Source organism: Rhinolophus sinicus, linkage group LG03 (genome assembly GCF_036562045.2).
Source record: "Rhinolophus sinicus isolate RSC01 linkage group LG03, ASM3656204v1, whole genome shotgun sequence".
Lineage (NCBI taxonomy): Eukaryota > Metazoa > Chordata > Mammalia > Chiroptera > Rhinolophidae > Rhinolophus > Rhinolophus sinicus.
In genome coordinates, this window is record NC_133753.1 from 20,165,928 (window position 1) to 20,187,556 (window position 21,629).

General features: G+C 38.7%; 1 protein-coding gene across 43 annotated transcripts in view; it reads right to left on the reverse strand.

Annotated features, from left to right (window-relative positions):
- NRXN3 (neurexin 3) overlaps positions 1-21,629 on the reverse strand; it is a 1,514,302-nt gene that overhangs the window by 323,796 nt on the left and 1,168,877 nt on the right. For all 43 annotated transcript variants that reach the window (XR_012494580.1, XR_012494579.1, XR_012494578.1 and 40 more), the window contains one exon: positions 16,313-16,494. Coding sequence is in view for 40 of the 43 variants with exons in the window: in XM_074327136.1 (XP_074183237.1) it covers positions 16,313-16,494 (182 nt within the window). In the remaining 3 variants the exon portion in view is untranslated. The remainder of the gene's footprint in view (positions 1-16,312; positions 16,495-21,629) is intronic.

The following is a 21,629-nucleotide window of genomic DNA, read 5'->3' on the forward strand; positions in this document are numbered from 1 at the left end:
CACAACCATATTTGGATGCTGAAGGGACCTCGTAGCACAACGGTAGCATTTCTGACTCCATATTTGAAAGCTGAATTTTTAAAGAAAATTTTACTCTAAAGAACAGGGGCAAGCATCTAACAGAAGCAAGATGTGCTCTCTCAGAAGAATCATCATCTCCCCTTAAGCTTCCAGGAATAGTCTAACAGTATGTTAAAACATATGGAAACATGTTGACAGTGCCCTGTTAACTTTCTTTACCACTTTGTCTATTTTTCGGAGAACAGAACAGATTAAGGTCGATTTTGAAGTAATCCGCTCCCTTGATTTCCCTCTCTAAAATCAGATACTCACAGTAAAACCTGGGATACGATGTGCTATTCTGACCTCTCCAGTTTGAGAAGAATATTGAAATATCAAGAGAAGCTATAAAGGCTAGAAGATATTATAGGTTCCAAAGAAAAAAGAGTGCTACAAAGGCTAGAAGATAAAACATACAAGGAGAGGTGGTGAGAGCTAAATTTATAAGTTTGGCAAAGCAGTGACTCCAGGGGACTAGATCACAGCCTATAAATACCTTCCAGGTAACAATATAATTGAAGGGAAAAAATTATTCATAGTCTCAGAAGAAAAAATTGTCAGGAGTGGGGAAAAGAAATTTTTGACTGTCTGAGGAATGGAATAGGCAAAGCAATCCCCAGAGGAAGCATCTGAAGCATTTTGGTACAGGCAGTCCAAAGCCCTTGAGTAAGAAACAGGGATTGACAATTATGTTCCTCAATAATGTGTCACCTTTCACTCTTGTCAGAATTCAGAGCTCTCAGAAACACCCCTGAAAGGCCACCCCCTTAAGAGAAGGCTAAGTAACCAGAGATTTGTGTGAAGACTCTTACTAAGGGGAGAACAGTCAACAAAACTCTGACACACCAATATTGTATAATTATGAATTAAAATAGGACAAATGCATTATTTTATGCATATTGTATGTATTGTTATGTTTTAGGTCTGATATCCAACTTTATCCAGAAAAAATAATACAATCTTCATCTATACGCTATCATTGAATGTTCAACATGAAGGTTCTTAAAAGAGAACAAATAAGTTCAACCATTGAGTTAATATCATTAAATGTGTTACACTATTTAACAAATTATATACATGAAATGTATGAATATGTGAGCCCAAAATATTTCTGAATGGGCAAATATGTACCCTTAAGGTAGTAATGTAAAATCAACTGCTAAGCTCTTGTAAACTAACTGTTAAAAATAGCTGTATGTAATGAAAATGTTTGAGAGCACTGTTTATATATAGTATGTGAAGGTATGACCCAAAACTGTTAACATAACGATGTGAGAGGAGTCACAAATCAGATGCCGCAGGGGTGGGGCAGGCAAAGAGATGAATGAAGAAGCTGGGTGGTATGTGTGACAGAGAGTGAGCAGAGACTGGCGGGGGTGGGGGTGGGGTGGCTGGAAAGGGTATGTCCATGAAAACGGCAGATGCTGACCAACTGGTCTCCAGCTCACCAATGCCACGTAGGAACACTGACCCAGTGTAGTTGAATCTTCCAAACTTTTAAGAGAAACTGGGAATGCCCATTTGTATATGGAATATCTGAATTTTAAAATATATCTGTGCATTGGAAAAGTGCCAAGGGACACTGGTTGAGCACATTCTCTAAATCTCTCACACTGGCTGTGGCAGACAAGGAATGCCCTGTGTCTGAGAGTAGGAAACAGGAAGGGCATGACTGAATCAACTGGAAAAAGTACATTTGTTTGCACAGTATTGTCAAACACTAGGGAGACAGAAGGAAGAAAAGACTTCATTCTTGCTCTTTTGTCCAATGAATCCGGAAAGGAAGGAGGTGCTGGGGCAATTGGAATGGTTACATTTTTAGATGCCCCTGCGGAGCTGCCCTGTATACGCAGGAATCTAAGCATGCTGACCTGGTCCATGACCAGTGAGGAGGGCACAGCTGGCTCTCGCCTCCCTGGCAGTCATCAGGAACAACAGAAAGTCCCCATAAGAGGAAATCAAATCACCATATACCCTAAAGACAGAAGCAAGCAGAAGAGCTGTGACTTGTTATGGATATCCACAGCAACTTAGATGGATGTTTGTGTCTCGATGGTGCTATGTGAAAAGCAGTGGCTAGGTTTCCAAAACCTAGCAGTTATACGAGTAGGTCAGTTTACAAGGTGGCTTTTGGTAGTCAGCAGAATATGAGTTCCCAGAACAGTGTTGTTCTGTTTAGGCTTTTAAAAACACAGACACACACACACACACACACACACACACACACACACACACACACTTTTTCTGCTGTGAAACAAACTAGTCTGTGTCAATCCTGTGATCTTGGCCTCCACAAAATGTCACTTTGCACACAAAACCTTCTGACCAGCTCGTGTCACGTACGACCAAGTACACAGACTCTGACATAGTCTCACTATTTTTGAATATCAGTTGTTCTCATGGAAGGGACATGAGAGCTCAATTTGCATTCTTGAAAGAGAAATTTGGTTTTCCCACTAGGGTTGGAGTTCATATCATAGGAGACTCCTTTGTTAATATACGATTTATACCAAATGTTCACTTTTAACAAAGAAGCAATTTGTGGAACCACAGGGAAAACCTTTATATCATCTATGTTCTTTCTCATTGAACATACAAAGTGTTGTTTTTTGTTGTCTTTCTCAAACATTGATAGCAATTTATAAAGAAAGTGCTAATGATGAGTTCCCAGTTCCCAAAGGGGATCTATTACGATATGATGAATACCCAATTTTGGATAAAACACATTCAACTGCGCTTTGGAGAATCATTGTAAACTCATGTTTTTTGAATCTCTGTAAAGACCTAGCTCAAATAAAAGATCAAGATTTAGAGAACTGAAAAAAGACTTCTATGGTTTTCCCCAGAGCTGACTAACTGTGTCTGCATTTCAGTGCAATGTTTGCATGTGTTTAATGCACACACACAGCTTGAAGGAGGAAGCGCACACCCTGTGTTTTGCAGTGTTTGGGTGTGAACCAAAGGGAAGCATGTGGTTCCATTCTGTCTCCTGTAGCATTCAGTTAAATGAAGGGGAAAACTAATTTGTCCTGATACTGTCACCATAGGGGGTGATCTTGTAAATGATTGGGGTTGGAGAGGGGATGTTCTAGGTCAATATGTACACATGACAGATTAGGTAGGTAGGCTTAGAAAGTATACCAGAAATGGTGTGGTCTGTCTCCCAGAGAAGGTGGGTTTTCATCTGGTTGATTTTTTTTTTTTTCTCTGTTAGCGCCATGTGGATGCCTCTAGCAATTTTCTGTCTGTGATATACAGATGAATGTTCTGAAGGAATCTTGCACAATTACAAAATGAAACAATAGTCATTTGACCACAGTTATTTCAAAGAAAAAGGAACAGAAATCGAGGGTGAAGATGTTATTCTTTTTTTGTTTCCTTTTGGCATTGAAAACAAACTAGAGTGGCCAATATGGTGGTTGCAGTAGGACCCCCCTTCCCCCGCAGCTAGTGAGAAGGCTCTTTGCTCTTTCTTTGATTATAAGGGTAAGAGGTTCAAATGGAGATTTGAGAAGTAGACAAAAGTGCAAAGATGGAAATAAAAGTTTGGTGGAAATTTGCCAATTTGTTAATAAGTTAAGTAATGAAATACACATGACATCGGGTTTTCACAGAGTTCTGCAGAACTCAGGTTCTTGACTACTGGTACCTCAGGAGGACTTGCTTCCTAGGACGTGAGCTCCACAGGACTGGAAGTTTGTCTATCTCATTCACTCTGTATCTCCACCATCTAGAACGTACCTGACACGTGTGACGAACTAGTCGAAAAAAATTAATGAATAAACTGTTTTTCACTAAAGTAGGTTACTAATCTTTACCTGCCTGGCGAATTTTAACTTGGGCTTTCTATTGCTCATACATACCTCTCATCTAAAGCTAACTTGGCCGTGTTATACTTCTTGCTTCATGCCGTTGTACACATTCCCAATGAACCTCAGGGAGATTTTATTCTTTTTTATAAAAGCATCTGTGTTTTGTGAATAGTTGAAGATCCTCACACATTGTACATTGTGTTCTAGGAAACACCTCACAACAAACTAATTTTCCTCTTCACTCTTTAGTATTGAATTTAATACTTTTCTGCTTAGCCATGCAATGAAACCAGCTCCAGAATTGCTGGTCTAGGTAGCAAACATGAAAGCCTGCTAACCTGAGGCATTAGCCATCAAGTGAGGGGCAACCTGACTGGAAGCTGCTCCCATTTCAAGAGACGTGATTTCCAGCGTCAAGGTCTACCTTCCAAGTTTTTATTATACTCTGCCACTAGATACTAGAAGCTGACATACCAGTGGATGACAGTCTACGGCTGCTGAGAAGACACCCATATTTGGTTTTAAATTATAAATACAAAAATTGAAATACTGACTGTAGAGAGACTAAATGTGTTTCTGTATTACTTGAGATAATTTAGGGTTTCCAAGCATGAATATTTGAAGAATTCTAATAGGACATTTATCACACACTGAAATATGATAATAAACTTACCCAATAATTTCTGCTCAGATATACTGCATTCGAAAGCATATTTGTTGATATTTTGGAACAAAAGTTACCTTGGAACCTATTAGTTCACAATATTGCATTTAAAACCGAAGTTTAGTTTCCAAGCCCATTTTACATAAGGGTGTTTAAGAAAGCCGTTTGGGCAAAATTGGGTGCCTTAATGCGCTGAGACACAAACAAATACTGGAAAGCAATAAAGTATAATGTAAAATAAAACATTTCTTTGAATCTAAAAAGATAGTGACTCAATTCCAATTATTTGCTCTACCTTAGCCAAATTGGTGTGCTCTATCCCTCTGTTTGTGCCAACGAGTCTTAACTGTGGATTTTGTTTTTTTAACTGTGAATTTTAAAAATATCACAGGTCCTGCTAAAACCACCATACCGCATGTGGCCTCAATATTGAACAGGTAATTATAGACAGCAGTACATATGACATTAGAATTAAACATACCAATATTTTAGTCCTTTTTCCTTCCCTTAACTCCATGAACAAATGGTTACTTAATTCTGAGTCTTTGTGTCTTAATCTCTAAAATAGAGGTAATTCTACCAATTTGGCAGTGTCAGTATTATGAGAACTAAATAAGTTGATATATACAAAGTGACTACCACACTCCCTGGACAGTGAATAAAACAACTACAGAAGTGAGGACAAAAATATAATCTGGCTAGAATATGAGTTTGTAGCCATGAAAAGTCAATCAATAGAGTTTGTAAAAGGGTTTAGTAACCTAAGTACTGCAATTTGCATTTAAGAAAGGGCTGGATAATTTGATGACTATTAGTAACATTTGGAACTATCCAAGGTAAAATAATGATACAGGTAATCAGATTTCATGCTTCACTGCACATGGTGATCTCTGGGATCAGAGGATTTATTCTTTGGGGAACTGTAACGGGACCTTAAATCCAAACTGCCTCCCTCAAAGCAATACTCCAAGGAGTGAGGTGATAGGTCTGAAGACATATACCAGATAAAAGCATCCTTTGAGGCCCACAGCAGCTCATGGCATCTGGCAGTTGGGCCATCCACATTTTGGCTCTGATCTGCTATTTGTCTTGTTGCTAACCCTTCTGTTGACAATTACAAGCACTTTAGCATCTCTGAGGTCCTTATTTCCAGGTCTCCAACCACAACCTCTTAGGCACCAAGAGCTTTGCTGGGTAGTAGGCATCCAATATTATTATGAAAACAATCTTATTAACTATGTAGGTCTTTCAATGGTAACAGAAGACATTCACATGCATTCTCTCATTTGATCTTCCCCACAATACGAGGAGGTTGGCAGAACAGTATCAATATCTTCACAATTTACGTAACTGAGAGTCGGTGACAGAGCTAGGACTAGACCCTGAGTCTTCTGGCTCTGAGTAGTAATGCCCATGACAGCAACCAAGGGAAGAAATGCAGAAGGACTAACGAGAAGACTGGAATGGCAAGGACTATATTCCATGATGAATAACAGTAAATACAAAGAAGACATCCCCACAAAATCATTTCCAATACAAGAGGTATGACCAAAGGTATGAAAAAAAACAACTGTGGTGCTACTTGTATTTGAAAACCCCTTTTCATCCTTTTGGCTTCTGTAAAACTTCACTACCTACGTTTTCCCTAACCCTCTAGCCTTTTCTTTTTAACTTGCTTCCTGTTCCTCCTTCATCTTGTAAATATAAATATATATATATATATATATATATATATATATATATATATATATATATATATATATATATATAGAGAGAGAGAGAGAGAGAGAGAGAGATTTTTTACAAGATGAAGGAGGAATATATATATATATATATTTATTTATTCTAAATTCCTACCAATTTATCTCCCCAGAGATCTTATCTATTCTCTGAGCTTCCGTTGTCAGGCTGGAAAGTTTTAAGTTCCTACCTCTATCCTGTAGCTCTCATCTGAATTCATCACACATTTCCAATTAGAAATCTCTACAGATTGACTCTTGGATGCCTTATGTTTTGCATCACAAAAGTCAAACTCTGACCTTACCCCAAAGTATGCTTTTTCAATATGTCCTTGTTTTGTTGCTGTTAATGAAATCATAACCTTCCCATTCTAGACATTCCTTACTTCTCTCCTCATCCATCCAACCAGCTGGCAACATGTGATGATTCTGTCTCTGAAATATTCTTTTGTTTCATTCTCATTACCCTTCTATTATGATCATCATCAAATAAGTCCTTTAAAATATTTTTCCTGGACCACTTAAACAATAACCTGCTATCTATTTTCCTTGAACCCAACGAAAAATATTCTTTCGCAGAGCCAAAATAATCTTCCTAAAAATGAATCTTTGGGCATTTCATCTTCTGCTGAAAAACTTTCAATGTCTTATTGCTTTCAGAAGCAATCTATCAGTATGGCATTTAGGTCATCCTCACTACAGGCCTAACGTATCTGGAAAGAAAAAAATAAACAAACCTAAAATTATAACTATCATTAGTTTTACATCTACTGTGAATCAGATACTCATTAAGCATTTTCACATATATTGTTATAAACCTTCACACAGATTTGCAAGATGTGTGGCATTATTGTCATTATGTTCATTTATAGAGCAGTCAAATAATTCATCCAGGGTCATAGAGCTGATTGGAAGCAGAGCTAGATCTTAAATCACAGACCACTTGCCTCGAAAACATGTGCTCTTTCTGCTATCCAATACTGTCTGCCTTTTCCCTGAAGCCATTTATTCTGGTCAAACTGAACACCTCCCTACTTTGAGAATACAGCCTGTGTTTTTGTTTTTTGAGGTTATACTCATACTGGCATCTTCATCTGGCACGTTCCTTCAATGTCTAACCTTCCCTGTATATGATCATTTCTGTAATCTTTACCAACAATGATATTCTTGTCTTCCTTGGGAAATAGCCAAATGCTTCCCTAAAACTAAGTCCTATGTACAATTTTTACTTCCATCCTTTACGTTAAATTTCTTTACATCTCCAACAACTCCAAATAAATTGGTGTTCCATAAATATGTGCTGAATTCCAATTATCACCACTACACTTCCTGCTCTGAGATCTTCATTAGGAGCATAATGGTAATTAAGAGTCAGAACTGGGGTTGAAGGTCTTCCCAGCCATTTATTAGCAGCGCTGTCTCGGGAAAATTCTTAGCTTCCTTAAACATTAGTTGCCTCATTGACAAAGTAAGGATACTAATGGTGACTACCTCACTGAGTTGTTGTGAGCTCACAACAAGGTACTGTAAACAAAATTCTTATCCAGTGTCTTGCACCTGGTACTTTGTCAATCGATACTAGTGGTAAGTGATAGTAGTAACAGTAGTAATGTCAGATGATCTATTAAGATACAGTTCTAAGTAACTGTAGGAAAAAAAGATCATCTATGCCATTAAATTACCTGCCATTTTAAAATGGAGTGGAAAAATAAACTGAATTAAAAGAGGTTAGCTTGAGGGATCAAGAATAAAACATGAGATTTAATTGCCAATCATCTCCTGTTATCCTGAGTGTGAACTGACTGTAGGATGAAGGTTAGCTTGGTCGATCAACAAGGCTTATCTAAATGTCTTTAAGTGATTCTAGGCTCCAAAGGTGACATCTCTGGCTAGCAAACGACAGGTCTGGCTGTCAGACCTATCTTTGAGGCTAATGCAGTCATACAGTTCCCTCTGCCATCTATCAGGGAAACACTAACAAGTTAAAACAGCAGCAGTGACAGCATCAGGATCTAAGCATATGATGCTATGGGGTGGGTGGCTAATGAATTCTCCCGTCAATACGGTGAGCTTCTACGCCTTCTGAATGCAGCCGGGGATCGAAAATTCATCATCTGTAGCTTCAGGGAGTCAGTGAGTTATTTCTTGCCCTGTTGCACTGAACAATACCCCAGAAGTAATGACTAGTAACAGTATAAGTGGTGGGTCAATGAGATAACTCATCCACCCAATGGTGTTAAGGTAGGCTTGCTATTAAATCATATGAACCAAAGCGCTGATTTGCTGGTGCCTAGAGTTTACTTTGTCTGCTGCACTTTAGGTTCATATGTCTAAAAAGCCTCTGCTATTGAGAACTTGTTCAGCTGTTTGATAACTGTTGTCATGGAGGATACATGACCCTGGCTTTAAATCAGTAGCATCCTGACTCCTCCTTAGAATTTTACATCACTTAAGTTGAAATCTCAGAGGTCTTGATGAAAGTTGATTCATTATTTAGGAAAACCTATTGTGTTCTCTGACTTAAAAAAAAATGTTAACTGAAGAAAAGTACCAACGATATTAAAAGCTATCCATGATTGAAAGCTCACTATATGCCAGGAGTTATGTAAAAGTTTTATATACATCATCTCATAATGTGTAAAAAAACCTGATTTCTCACATTTTAATTACAGGTCTTTCCAGTCTGTTAGCTCTAGGTAAGTAAGCCAAGGTTGATCACAGTATCCCCAAAATGTAGCACTTTGTCCACCATGTAAAAAAACACTCGGTTTATGTGTAATGAACGACACTCATAAGCTAAATTCTCTTAATCCCAACTTTTCTAAATTCACATTATGTATGCATTGAGGATTCTGAAACACTGACTGTCATCGATTAATAGTCAAAGGTATCACTAGTGTAAATGATAAAAGAGAAGGATACAGCCTTTTGGCCTCTGCTTCTTATAATTGTCTACCAGCCATACAAAATTTTTTGCACACTGTCAAACCCATTTTCACGCTGGCATTATTGTACGTTTTACTGGCACTCAATCTGGCTGTACGCACGTTAAGACCTTGTTTCTAACAATGACTCTTGGCGGCTCTATTAATCCCCAAGTATAGGGCCAAACCTTTTATGTCTTTGTTGGGTGCCTAGGGTGGGTCTCAAACCACTTCCATCCATGTCCGCCTGGAAAAGTCCTGCTGTCCCGTTGCTGCCACTCGTTATTGTTTAGTTCTCCTCCTTCTCCCCCTTCCCTTCTTCTTTGGGAAGAAGGGATGTTCCCATTTGCCATGGTTCATACCATTGAAGAAGGGACTTCAGGGAAGGATGGATAACACTTTTCCTGGTGAGTATAGAGCCCTTTGGCACATTACACTAAAGGGCACTAGAGGCACGATGCATCACCTTGTCACACTGTTTACAGACATGATGTCCTGCAATGAAACACCAGGAAGCTGCCAAAGTCAGATGGACGTGCGATCTTCACCTAACCAGCCTTCTCTCACATGGCACTGGGCTCTTCACTGTGTGCTAACCGGACACTCCACAAGTCTCAACTATGAATCTAATTCATTCACAAAATTTGCTTTTGATCAGATAAAACAGGATTTTTTTTTTTCAGAAACAATCCCAAAATACTTTTAAAAATACTTAGAATGAGATTCTACTTTTAATTTTGAAACATATTCTTCCTTTCACTATTTTTTTTTTCTCTAATGAAGTCATCACCTCCTGGATATTGCATAAAGCAAACTAACTTTCTACATTTGTATAGTCCTTTGCTGACAACAACTTCTACATACTTTATTTCACTTGAATCTCAGGAAAACCCTGTGACATTAAGAATTTTTTTGTGCCCATTTAGAAGAAGAGGAAGGGTTGTCTTGTTCAAAATCAAATAGCTAACTGGATACTGACAGAAATGAGACTCAAATGCAGAATTTCCATTTCCAAGTAAGCCCATTTTCCCACTATGGCACGTTACCTCCCAAAACCAAGTGTGGGATCAAAGTAAACAGATTTAGATAGAAAAAGCTTGGGAATGATAGAGATCTGAGGGAACACATACCAACTCCCATGCAGGCAGCTGCCTCTGGTCCAGCTTACATAAGCAGTCACTTCATCAAATCCCCACTTCCACTCCCTTCTCCCACCTTCTCCAACTCTGCCGGATGGAACGGCTAAGCTGGAAGCTGCATAGACGATCCCCAGCAAGCCCTCTCCACAGAAGTAGCTAATGATCTGGAAAAGCTCCTAAGCCCAGAAAACCCAAAGAGGCCTTTTTCACTAAGAACAAATAGCACTGAAAGGAAATACAGAGCAACCTGCAGGGCACAGCACTCTGTGGGAAACGAAATTGCTTCTGTTGGACACCTTTGTTGTTTTCTGGTTCTTTCCCTTTTTACTTGCTTTACCAGTCTGAAAAATGCCAACATTCCTCTGTACAACTCTGCAGATTCCCCCAAATCCAGTTCCTGAATCCAATCCAGTTCTGCCACTGGCCAAATCCAGAGCCGAATCTTAGCTAGCAGCCACCTCACCTCACGGACGACTAACCCAGCACATGGTGACAGTTTGCTGTAGATATCCCACACTGGGATGGCCCAATGAAGCTCCCAGGCCAGCAACTTATAGGTGCTATAGATGTGACCAACAGACCATTTATCATTTTCAGCTCTGCCCCCCCTTAATCTCCAGGAGTCTCTTCAAATGCTATAAATTATGGGAAAACAATACTATACTAACCAAACTTAATAAATATACAACTTCCTCAAATATGACACCGAGAGAATCCTACCAGTCTTTTTTTTGGGGGGCTCCCTTTTGGAAAGGGAACATTTTGCACCTTATGAGAAGGTGGTGAGTCTGAACAGCAGTCCTTCGTCTTCTCCTGCTTTGTTTTATATAAGTGATCTACGTTGTAAGTCAGGAGGGAAACCACTAGGGACGGTTATAGATTCTTATCAAACAAAACAGATGCCCTAACACATACATTTTCACTGTTCCTGAAAGGTTCATAATTAAAAAATGAATCCAAGAGGATTTATTGTAAATTACACACAGGGAGGAAGAAATTAATAAGAAGTCTTTTTTACACTCTGCCGTAACTACATAAAGAAAAGCTAATTGCTGCCCAATTCTCCCTGACCTTCAATGTTGTAAGTGGTGAAAAGGGGTTGTCAAGAGTTTCATAACAGCAATAATAGCAAGCCCTCCATGGTAATCCCTTCTCTGTTCCTATTCAGTTTTTTTCCCTATTGTATAAATGAAGGTGCCTATAACATGACACAGATCCATAGAGATTTGACGTAGGGTCAATAGGCAGGTGTCACTTGTAAGTAATAGATGCTTCTCTCCAAATGGTGAGCAGATTAATTTCTCAACAATAGATTTCAGTGGAGGAAACATATTTGAAGTACTAATTTTTAAAAATCCCTCGGCCTTAAGTTACGTGCCTTCCACAGAATTTCATTCCATGCACACATACATCAACAAAGATCTTTTTGCCTTTGTCACACACATTTATCTGTGATTTCATTAACATCATCACTCATAATTGACACCGAAAATAGAGCATTAAGAAATATGAACCCCAAACGATGAGATGTAAGCTAATATGATGCAAACAGTTGCTAAATTTTTCAGTCTCCTGGCCTTCTCTGATCTTTTCTTTAATGGTCTAATTCTTGTCTTGTTCGACACTTATTATCAAAGCCTATTGAACCATCATGAGACCCAGATGAGAAGGAAGGCTTAAGGTTTAAAACAAACTAGCAAACGGAAGAAGAGCCTCTGTTCCTTTGTCCAGAATGACAGACAATGTGAGAAAACTGGGAAATGAGGAAAACTATGTATATAGTACCTGCCCAGCTCTGTCTTGGGGCCCCCCTTTGTTTGTATCAATTCTTTACCTTATAGCACCAAGGCCTTCATTCTGTGTTAGCTCTCTCCATATATTCCTGCCATCCCCCAAAATGTTGGATGTCCCCAAATTAGTCATGCTAATTTCTCCTCCTTTCTCTCCAACACTACAAACAAAACTCAAAATCTATTACAGCAGCACACCTTAGCCTGGTGTGAGAAGGTTCACAACGAAACCGACTACTTTAAACCTATCAGTTAATGATTGAAAGGCCTCCAGTGGGTGATGAGCTTAGGAAGACATCTACTTTCCAAAAGAGTTGTCAGTGTGTGGGGATTTCATGATGACGAAGGAAAAGAAATGGGAAAGCTCAAGTGTGTGAGTAGTGTGTAGCCCAGAGCCAGTGTAATAAATATGTAGCATATATCTGTCCACAGAGTCTTATTTCTGCATAGGTAGCAGACATGACTAGTGGAAGCCAGAACTCCTGCCTGCTGGATTCACCTGCTGTGCTCACAGATCTTTCCGATGAGACATGAGCGAGTGAGAGGCACTGAGAACCGCAGGCAAGATGAAACCTGTTTGCCATTCCTGCTCTGGGGACTCCACTGAAGGCAGGGCTCTTCTAGAACGTGTGTTCAGCTCTGGACCATACTCCCTAGTGTTTTTGGAAGGGAACTATCTCTTTCTTCAAATAACCTAACTCGGGGGTAAAAAAGTCTATTCCAACGGTGGCAGTACTGCTGCTCAAAACATTTAAAGAATTCCTGGGAATTGCCTTCAGCACCAGTTTATAAAACAAACCCTCAATCTCTCTCTCTCTCTCACACACACACACAGGCTTGCTAATTTCAGAGTTTATATTTTGTTTTTTGAGCAACTTACTGGCTTGACAACCAATCAGAAGTAGTACCAAAGTACTCTTGGTTATTTCCACAACTAACACCCACACTGGAAGAATGAAGCTTTCTTTGCCTACATGTGAACTCTTGCTGAGCACACCTGCAAACAGATCTGCCTGTCTTCCCAGGCCCACTTCTTTCTCCCCCACTCCCACCACCCCCAGTCCCTGGGATTTACCCTGCTTTGATCTCCTCTCCATGTCTGCCATAACTTTTTCTTTTTGTTTCCCTAGTAGGTTTCTCTTCTCTTAGGTGAATCTCTTCCATTTCATTAGGGGAGATGAAATCTTTCATCTCTTGCCCAACCCTTTCCACTTTCACTAACGGCCCTTAAATTCTTTTCTCTTTGAGTCATTTTCTTCAGTGCAAGGAAACAACAGCACTTGATAAACAAATTCACGTTTCACAGATTGTGAAAGTCATATAAAAGTATCATAGTAAGTATATATGGCTTCATTCTCCTGATGCATCTGTGTTAATGTCCAAAACAAGAGGCTGGTTTTGTAATCAAGCCTTTTGATATTCCACTTGGATTTCTTTGTTCCCACGTGTGGTTAGGAACCTTCCCTTTGCCCCACCCACTCTGGTCTCAGTTTTTAATCACATGTTGTTCTTTACATCTCTATGAGGAAGTTTGAGCCTAAGGAAGCGGTCAGCTAATTATACAGCCTGCGGCCTGTTTGTATAAATACATTTTTATTGAAATACAGTTACACACAATTTTTATCTCTGGTAGACACCAGATATAATCCACCAGGGAATGAAAAATGGTTTGGAATTCCTAGACCAATGAAGTGGCCCCATGCTCAAGATGGCCACAAACGTTTTGGGTCATTCCAGAACGATGTGGTTTCTCCACATCATAGGGACGGTCTCTCTTCCTTTTCTCTAAAAAGATCAGATGTTATTCTTTTCTTTTTTCTTTTTTTCTTTTTTTAATTTTATTTTATTGAATTTATTGGGGTGACAATTGTTAGTAAAATTACATAGATTTCAGGTGTACAATTCTGTATTACATCATCTATAAATCCCATTGTGTGTTCATCACCCAGAGTCAGTTCTCCTTCCATCACCATATATTCGATCCCCCTTACCCTCATTTCCCACCCCCCACCCCCCGCCCCCCTTACCCTCTGGCAACCACTAAACTATTGTCTGTGTCTATGAGTTAGATGTTATTCTTTTCTAACGTAAGTTTTGAAGGTCAATCTGTCGGGATTTCTAGAATGTTTCAACAATGGCAGCCTCACGGGAATAAGTCCATAGTACGTAAGGTGGGTTCTTCACATTTTGAAGTAAAATTTCTTGTGTGTCTTGCTTTTAAAAATGTTAAAATGGAATGCTATGGTTCCTCCTAGAAGTTCCCAGGAAGCTTATGTCCATTTTATAAAAAGGTGCCAACTTCAAGTCAACTCAGAAAACAAGAAGAAGTTTCTCGGTAGAGTGGAGATGCTCTACGAAACACAAATGGGAGAAATGGACAAACTGGGAGAACACTATCTGACTCAAAAAAGATGCTCATGGCTGTGCCAAATCATATTTTTCTTACTAAGTCACACTGAACAGGAAAGGGAGATAAATCACCACAAAAATGCAAGTGAGCTGGTAATAATCGCCTAGTTATAAACGCCATGAAATAGTCATTAAGTGATATGCAGCATAAATCTCCCAGAGTTGTGCAAATTATGGTGGTTCTTAGAGGCCAAATAAAGATAAACTGCACTAAGTATGACTGCCTTTCTCTGTGCTCCTTGGCATGGCTTTGTAAAGTGCTTCAGCGCAGGCTCATAGTACCATATGGTTCCTGAAACATCTGAGAAGGCATTAATGGTTCACAACTCTATTCAAGACCCCTCTTTCACATTTTGAAGGTGATCACTTCTAACCAGTCCTTCCCTGCACTCCTTAGCAGGGTCTTGTCCTGTTCTGGCTCCCTCTGACTCCGGTGTCAGGGGGAGCCAGCTCAAGCCTTACGCTCCAAGCTGCTCTGGTTTCCAAGGCACGTTGGAAGAGCAGATGCCGGAGACGGACACTACTGCAAGGGTTGAGTTTGCTGCTTGTGTCAGCCAGGCAGCCCCCTTCACTCCAGAGACTAGCAATGATACCTGCTTTCCTCCTCAGACCAGCACATTAGCAAAACTCAGATTCAAAGATCCCCAGCAAATGTCCTTTTCCTCCTTTTTGGAGGTTGGTGGTAATCCCCAGTTGATCTTTCCTCTAAAACTGCTTTTTCTCCCTGCTATTTAAACCGAATTCTTATTGCTCCAAATTAAATCCATTCTTCCTAGCCTTGTCATTGCTGACTAATGAGAACAATTCTTCTCTTGGCTCTTGGTGGCTGCACTTTGGGTACTTACGGATGAGAATCATATCCTTCTTTAGCCTACTTTCTTAACTGCAGACTGCACAGGCAATAAAATGGGCTAATTGTTGCTATAAAAATATTTTCGATCCTCATAACGAAGTAATTTTTTTCCTCCAAATCATTTTAATTTCTTAGACTTGCACTGTGTTTTTAATGATCTGCAGTAATGAAGGGTGCAGTCCTTTGGGGCTTATATACACAAGCAAAATGTTGACTATGCAACACACGTGAGTACACCAACCCTGGCTCATGGTGCCGTTCCCTTTTGCCCCGCCCACCTGGCCTCAGTTTTTATCATGTTCTCTTTACATCTCTAGGAGGAAGTGTTCAGCCTAGGGCAGTGTCACCAAGGTGCAGCCTGCAGCCTGTCTTAATACATGCATTTTTATTGGAATCCAGGCATATATACCTTTTAAAAATCAATTGCCTATAGCTGCTTTCACAATACAATGGAAGCGTTGAGTAGCTCTGACAGAAACTGTGAGGCCTGCAAAGACCAAAATATTTACTGTCTGGCCCTTTACAGAGAAACGTTGCCAACCTCCAGCCTAGGAGATCATTAACATTCAAGCAGGTTAAGGTGAACCCCACCAGGTAAATCTCTTATTTACACCTAAGCAGTCGGCTAAGTGTTTGTGACAGACCAAACCACACAGGGAAGGAGTCTGGGCGGGAAGAGCTTGTAATTTTTTATTCCTGAGGCACCTGATGTGCATTATGGTTCACATCTGATGGGGAGATTGAGGCTTACCACACAGACCCCCCATGCCCTCCTTGGATACGGCTCCAACACACGTAGGCGATTTTTATAAGCCTGTGTCCCTTTGCCGTGTCTTTCTAGAATGTTCTGCTGTATTTATCTGGCTCCCCAACTCTGACCACCAGGAAGGGAAGAAAATCCAGGCCAAGGCCTGGTACTCACTATGTGAAGCTGGAGGAAGTCACCGAGGCCCGGGGCACTGTCAATACGAACCAAGATGCCATCCTTCACAGTGGTGCTGAAGCCCACAGCCAGGCGGTCAGAGCGTGTGCTGGGCCTGTCGTTGGCTGGCCAGGTGTAGAGGATGAGGCCTCCACTCTTCCCAAAGATGTACGTAGCGCCAGCTGCAAAAGCAAGGAGAGAGGAAGCCATCAGGGACTGTCTTGCATCTTGCCAGCTGTAGACACACTGTTGAGACTCTGTACAGACAGCTGTGGAGAGGAAACGGTCCCCACGTGATGGTATTTGGTTACAGAGAGGGATGGTATCCAAAGCCTTTAAAGGCGGCTGTCACCCCAAATTAAAGATGCAGGCAAAATGAATTAATAACAAAGCAGATGTTAGCAAGAGGCATTCCTAACATCTTCAGTTCCTGCTGCAGAGGGAAAATGACATGCTATGTCTGAGAGCTTTGGTACATGTGACAAACTTTTTCATCTCTCTTAACAGTGGGATGAATTTCCCATCTCGGCCTCTATAGGCCTGAGATAGAAAACTAGTCCCCCCATGTCTTAGCTATGAGAATATTCTGATCAGTGGAGCCACAAACAGTTCCAGAGACAACCTCACAAAACTGAAGGTAACACGGAAGTCCAAAACCATCATTCCTTTCATGCCTGTACTTATACCACCCCACAGACAAGAAAGCTGTAGACTGAGAAAACCAATTTATGTGATTAAAAGCATTTCTCTATTATGTTGCTATAAAAAAAGGTGATAAAAATTAATTACAGGGGTCTTTTAAAATTTAACTTCATTTTTTTCCCTAGCAGTCATGTTTATCTGTATTATATACCAGCTTCCATCCCCTTTTCCAAACTAAATTACAAAAAGAATAGGAGATGGGGGTGGGGGAAGAATCTCAGTATAATGAATTTGGAATATGACAAGTGGTATTTTCAATTATAACTAGTGGGTTTATCAGTATTTTTGCTACTATTTACTATTGTTACTTGTGTTTTTACTATTATTTACAAACCCAAGGGTTAGTAAAACTATATTAATTTTAAAATACTTATAAAACAAGCAGAAGAAAAATAAAGAAAACATTCGCATCTCATGTATTCAAAAAGTCTATTAAAAAAACAAACAAACAAGTTTTTAAATGTGAATTTGGGAAAAAGCATTTAGATTTGGTAGCCGGAATAGCTACACTATTGCAGCTTCTATGGTCGTCTGTATGTTACCGATAGTGAGTACTTCCATATGTTACTTATCTCAAGTTCAGAGAACATTTGGCACCAGATTGTCTTGAGTGTTTCCCATTGAATATAGTCCAATCCTTGAAAGTTTTTTAAAATAACATTAGACAAGCATTTGATTATTTTGAGCGTTTACTAAAAGTCTCAAGCACTGGTCCACATTTAGTTTACAGGGCATATTTGAATTACGTTGTTTGAAGAACAAAAGGGTTGTGCAGCTTGTTTAGAAATAATAGAGTAAAGTGCTATAGGGCTAGATATAGAAGAATGTCATATGTCATCCTTTTTCTAAGCACTAAGCCACATTATATTCTGAGATATAAATCTAATTGTCCTTTTTGAAAGGTCACTGTCTAGTTGCTCCAATATGCTGTTTGTATATTAGATGTAACATACATTATTTTCCTTTTATGAATTTCTTAATCCTTAGTGGATGGTATCTGAAAAGCACTCCACAGTCATCTGGAAAATTTGGGATTGTGGTATAGAAAATGTATAGTTAATACTATATGCAAAATAATGTTTGCTTCTCACTATCCACAAACACCCTCAAAGCTTCTTAAAATTAGAAATGTGAATATAATGATTTATCCTTGCTATCTCTCCATCTGTGAAGAATTTTACTAATTCCCTTTCTGTAGATGATTACAAATGTCATTCACCACTCCTTTTACTCTTTATTTGGAAAACTGAAGGCTACTCAGTGATTAATGTATAGAACCACCAAAAATGCAAATCAGTCTGTGACATTTTGTGGCAATTTATAAAATCGTACCCTATTCTATCCTAAATATATAGTTGATTCTGCCAGAGAAATAAATCCATACTCTATCAGGATACAATTTTGTCACTAGGAAAAGAACAAGTCAAAAGTTGGTAACAGTGGCCTACATGCGTGATGCTTCACAGTGGGCAAAACCTTTTCAAATTCATTAGTTTGATCTTCCCAGTAGCTCCATGGTCTATCTCATTTGTTAACACTGTCTGGAAACAGAGACCCAGATATCGGACTTAAGTAACTGGTGCCTTCTTTGAGTCTCCAGCTTAACCTTCCTGCCTCCAAAAGCCTATCTTCACCATATGCCAATCATAGCTTAATATAATTACATAATAAAATATACCAACGATGCAAAGTTCACTGCACTTCATTCTTTTCACCTCTTCTCATGAGACCACAGTGGAATGAAAACAAAGCCATAGCCCCCAAATCTGGCCTACTTTACAAACCTTCTACTCTGCTTATATTCCTCATCCACTGCCCTGTTCAGTAATTCTCAATATAAAGAATGTAAAGAAGAAGAACATTTTAAAAAATAAAGTGCAGATATATAGTGGTTAGGAGATCACCATGGCTTTAATTTTTAAATAAACAAAGACTGAAACCTCACTAGGACAACATTAGGATAAGTAAATATAACATCTGATTTAAAAGTTATTTTTATTGCTTCTGTTATTCTGAATTTAGGATATCACTATGTTAGATAATTCTAACTTCGTAGGTAGAAAGGTCATAAAAAATACAAAGTCCTTAGCATATGACTTATTCTGCTATGTAGAAATAAATATTAAAATATGTACTCTTGACACTTGTAAGGGTGAATAAAGACGCTGAATGTTCTCACAGTCCAATGTTGGTTTTAAAGGAAGTTAATAGTTACAACTTTCTATTCTGATTACCTGTCATATTTTTTTTTCTCTCCTTAAGTGAGCTTTGCTATCTTGCATGGTTTTTAAAGATAAATACAAGATTTCATTAAATTTTAATATAGAATGCCTAGAGTCCCAAAGGGAACATGGAATTATTTTGGTTTACATTTTCAAATTAAAAAGTTAATTTCGTTGTTTTTAAGTGTGAATTACAAATCAATTTTTTGGGACTATCCCAGGAACTATAAGAAGCCTCTTAATCCATTAAATATTTTCATTTCGAAGCCATGCAATATCCCATCACATGCTTTGTCCCCTGAGCCTAGTAGTTCGGATTCCTGGTTTCTCACTGTACTTAGTATGCTGGTGCTAAAATCATATTATATTTATTAATAATCAGAACCATGTAAAGTTCCTGCTTGCTAGCAAAAGTGATCAATTCAACTGAAGAAAAAATTACAATGGTGGCATTTTGGCCATCTAACATTGCAGGATTTTCAATTTTGAAAGCAGCTGAGGCTGCTTTGCGAGTTCTAACCAATGCAGTACATTAGTAATGAAATCTCACTATCATCACTAACCAAGATGAAGTGAATACACTCCATCTTCAAATAGTTAACAAGTATGATGTGTTATTTAACACAGAGCTTTTTTTTTTTTTTTTTGTCTCAAAAGCACCAAAAAAAAAAAAAAAAAAAAATGGGTTTGGCTTATTTTTTTTTTATAATTGGCTAGCTATTTACTGGGATGGGGCATATGGTGAGTTGGGCAGAGCTGGATGTGCAGGTATGAATATTTATGCATTGCTGTGATTTCTATGTGTGGGGTTGATGGGGAAGAAAAGGGTAGAACAGTCTCCACTGAAATCATGCAGGATTCCTGGGAAGCAGTTTAATGCAGTTATACAATAAGCCAATTAAGTAGATGATCTATGATTTCTCAAGGAGAATGAAGGATAACATTTTTTCTAGTCTACACGATTTGTCAACAAATAGTTCTTAAATGTGTGGTGAATAATACTGATTATTTTCCTAGCATTTAATTTAATTGTTGATGGCAACTCAATTTTTCCTTGTTTAGGACCATTTGGATAATTATTGTTATCGTCGTTTTGACTTATGAACCTCCTGGCCTTGCCATCCTGACATTGTTTCTATTTCTATTCTCATATCCAAATAGCATATTAATTATTTGGGAGATTACCTACAGGAATAGAATCATGATCCTGTTCAAGGTTCATAGTAGATACAAAAACAACATATACATGCATATGTGTATACATGTACCTACGCACGCATGTGTGTGTATAAAATAAGGAATGTTTAGTAATAAAATACAATAGTCTACATGAAATTAATTTATTATATTCCCCATCAAATAATTAAAGATAAAATGGTTCCGGAAAAGTATTTAAGTATAATACGGTTGTATATTCGTGATTTAAAAAAGCAAATCACCTTTCCCTAAAAGAATTTTCAGTTGGTACCAAAATGAAACAAGTTTGGAAGCACCTCCTAAAGCAAACCTGAGAGAGTTAAATTTAAAGAGAACTAAATAATTTACCTGTGGACACGTGTCACAGGTAGAATAATAAGTAATAAAGTAAGTATGAGTCTCCATGTGCAAACCACCTGGTAGGTAAGCTAGTATAAGGAACTATATGCCGAACTTCTACTCTAGTGATCTGTGAACGTTGCCTCAGAACTTAGTATAAAAGTTCATGATATGAAAGTATACACCTGCCTTCCTATATTATTTCAGCTTCCTATTCCTTATTTCTATTTTATGACTCTTTTATCACTTATTCACATTTGTGTTCTTTACCGGAAATTGATAAATCCTTTTGAAAAATAAGTGGACTATCAATTACATAAACTATAGTATGCCAGTAGAGGTAGTTTTTGCTATCAAAACTGTCTTGTATTCATATCAATTACTATATAGCTAATAAAACCAAAATGGGAGGACTTTGAAACTGATCTTTATCTCCTCTAGCAAATGGAGGCATAAAGCTCAGGGAACTCGTAATGACTGATGGCCTTAAGAATACAGTTTCTAGAGTTAGTTGGTTACATGGTCCGTCCCACACACACCCATGGATGCTTTGGGCTGTTCATAATAGAAGGGTCTTATATTTCCATAGCATTGAATGATTTCCAAATTGCTTCCTCTGAGAGTATCTCATTTGATGCCTCTTCCCCCAGTACCCACTAAAGTATTAATGGCAAATATTTTTGTTACTATGTTAGTGAAAAAAGAAAATGGAGGCTCAAAGAGATTAAACAACTTGATCTGGTGTTAAGTGGTGAGCCAACAGCAGAAACAGATCCCTTTCTTGACTTTGCCCTCTTCTCCCTTCAGCAGGCTGTCCTGCTGACCCAGGAGAGGAAGCTTCCCTCAGGAATCCCTGG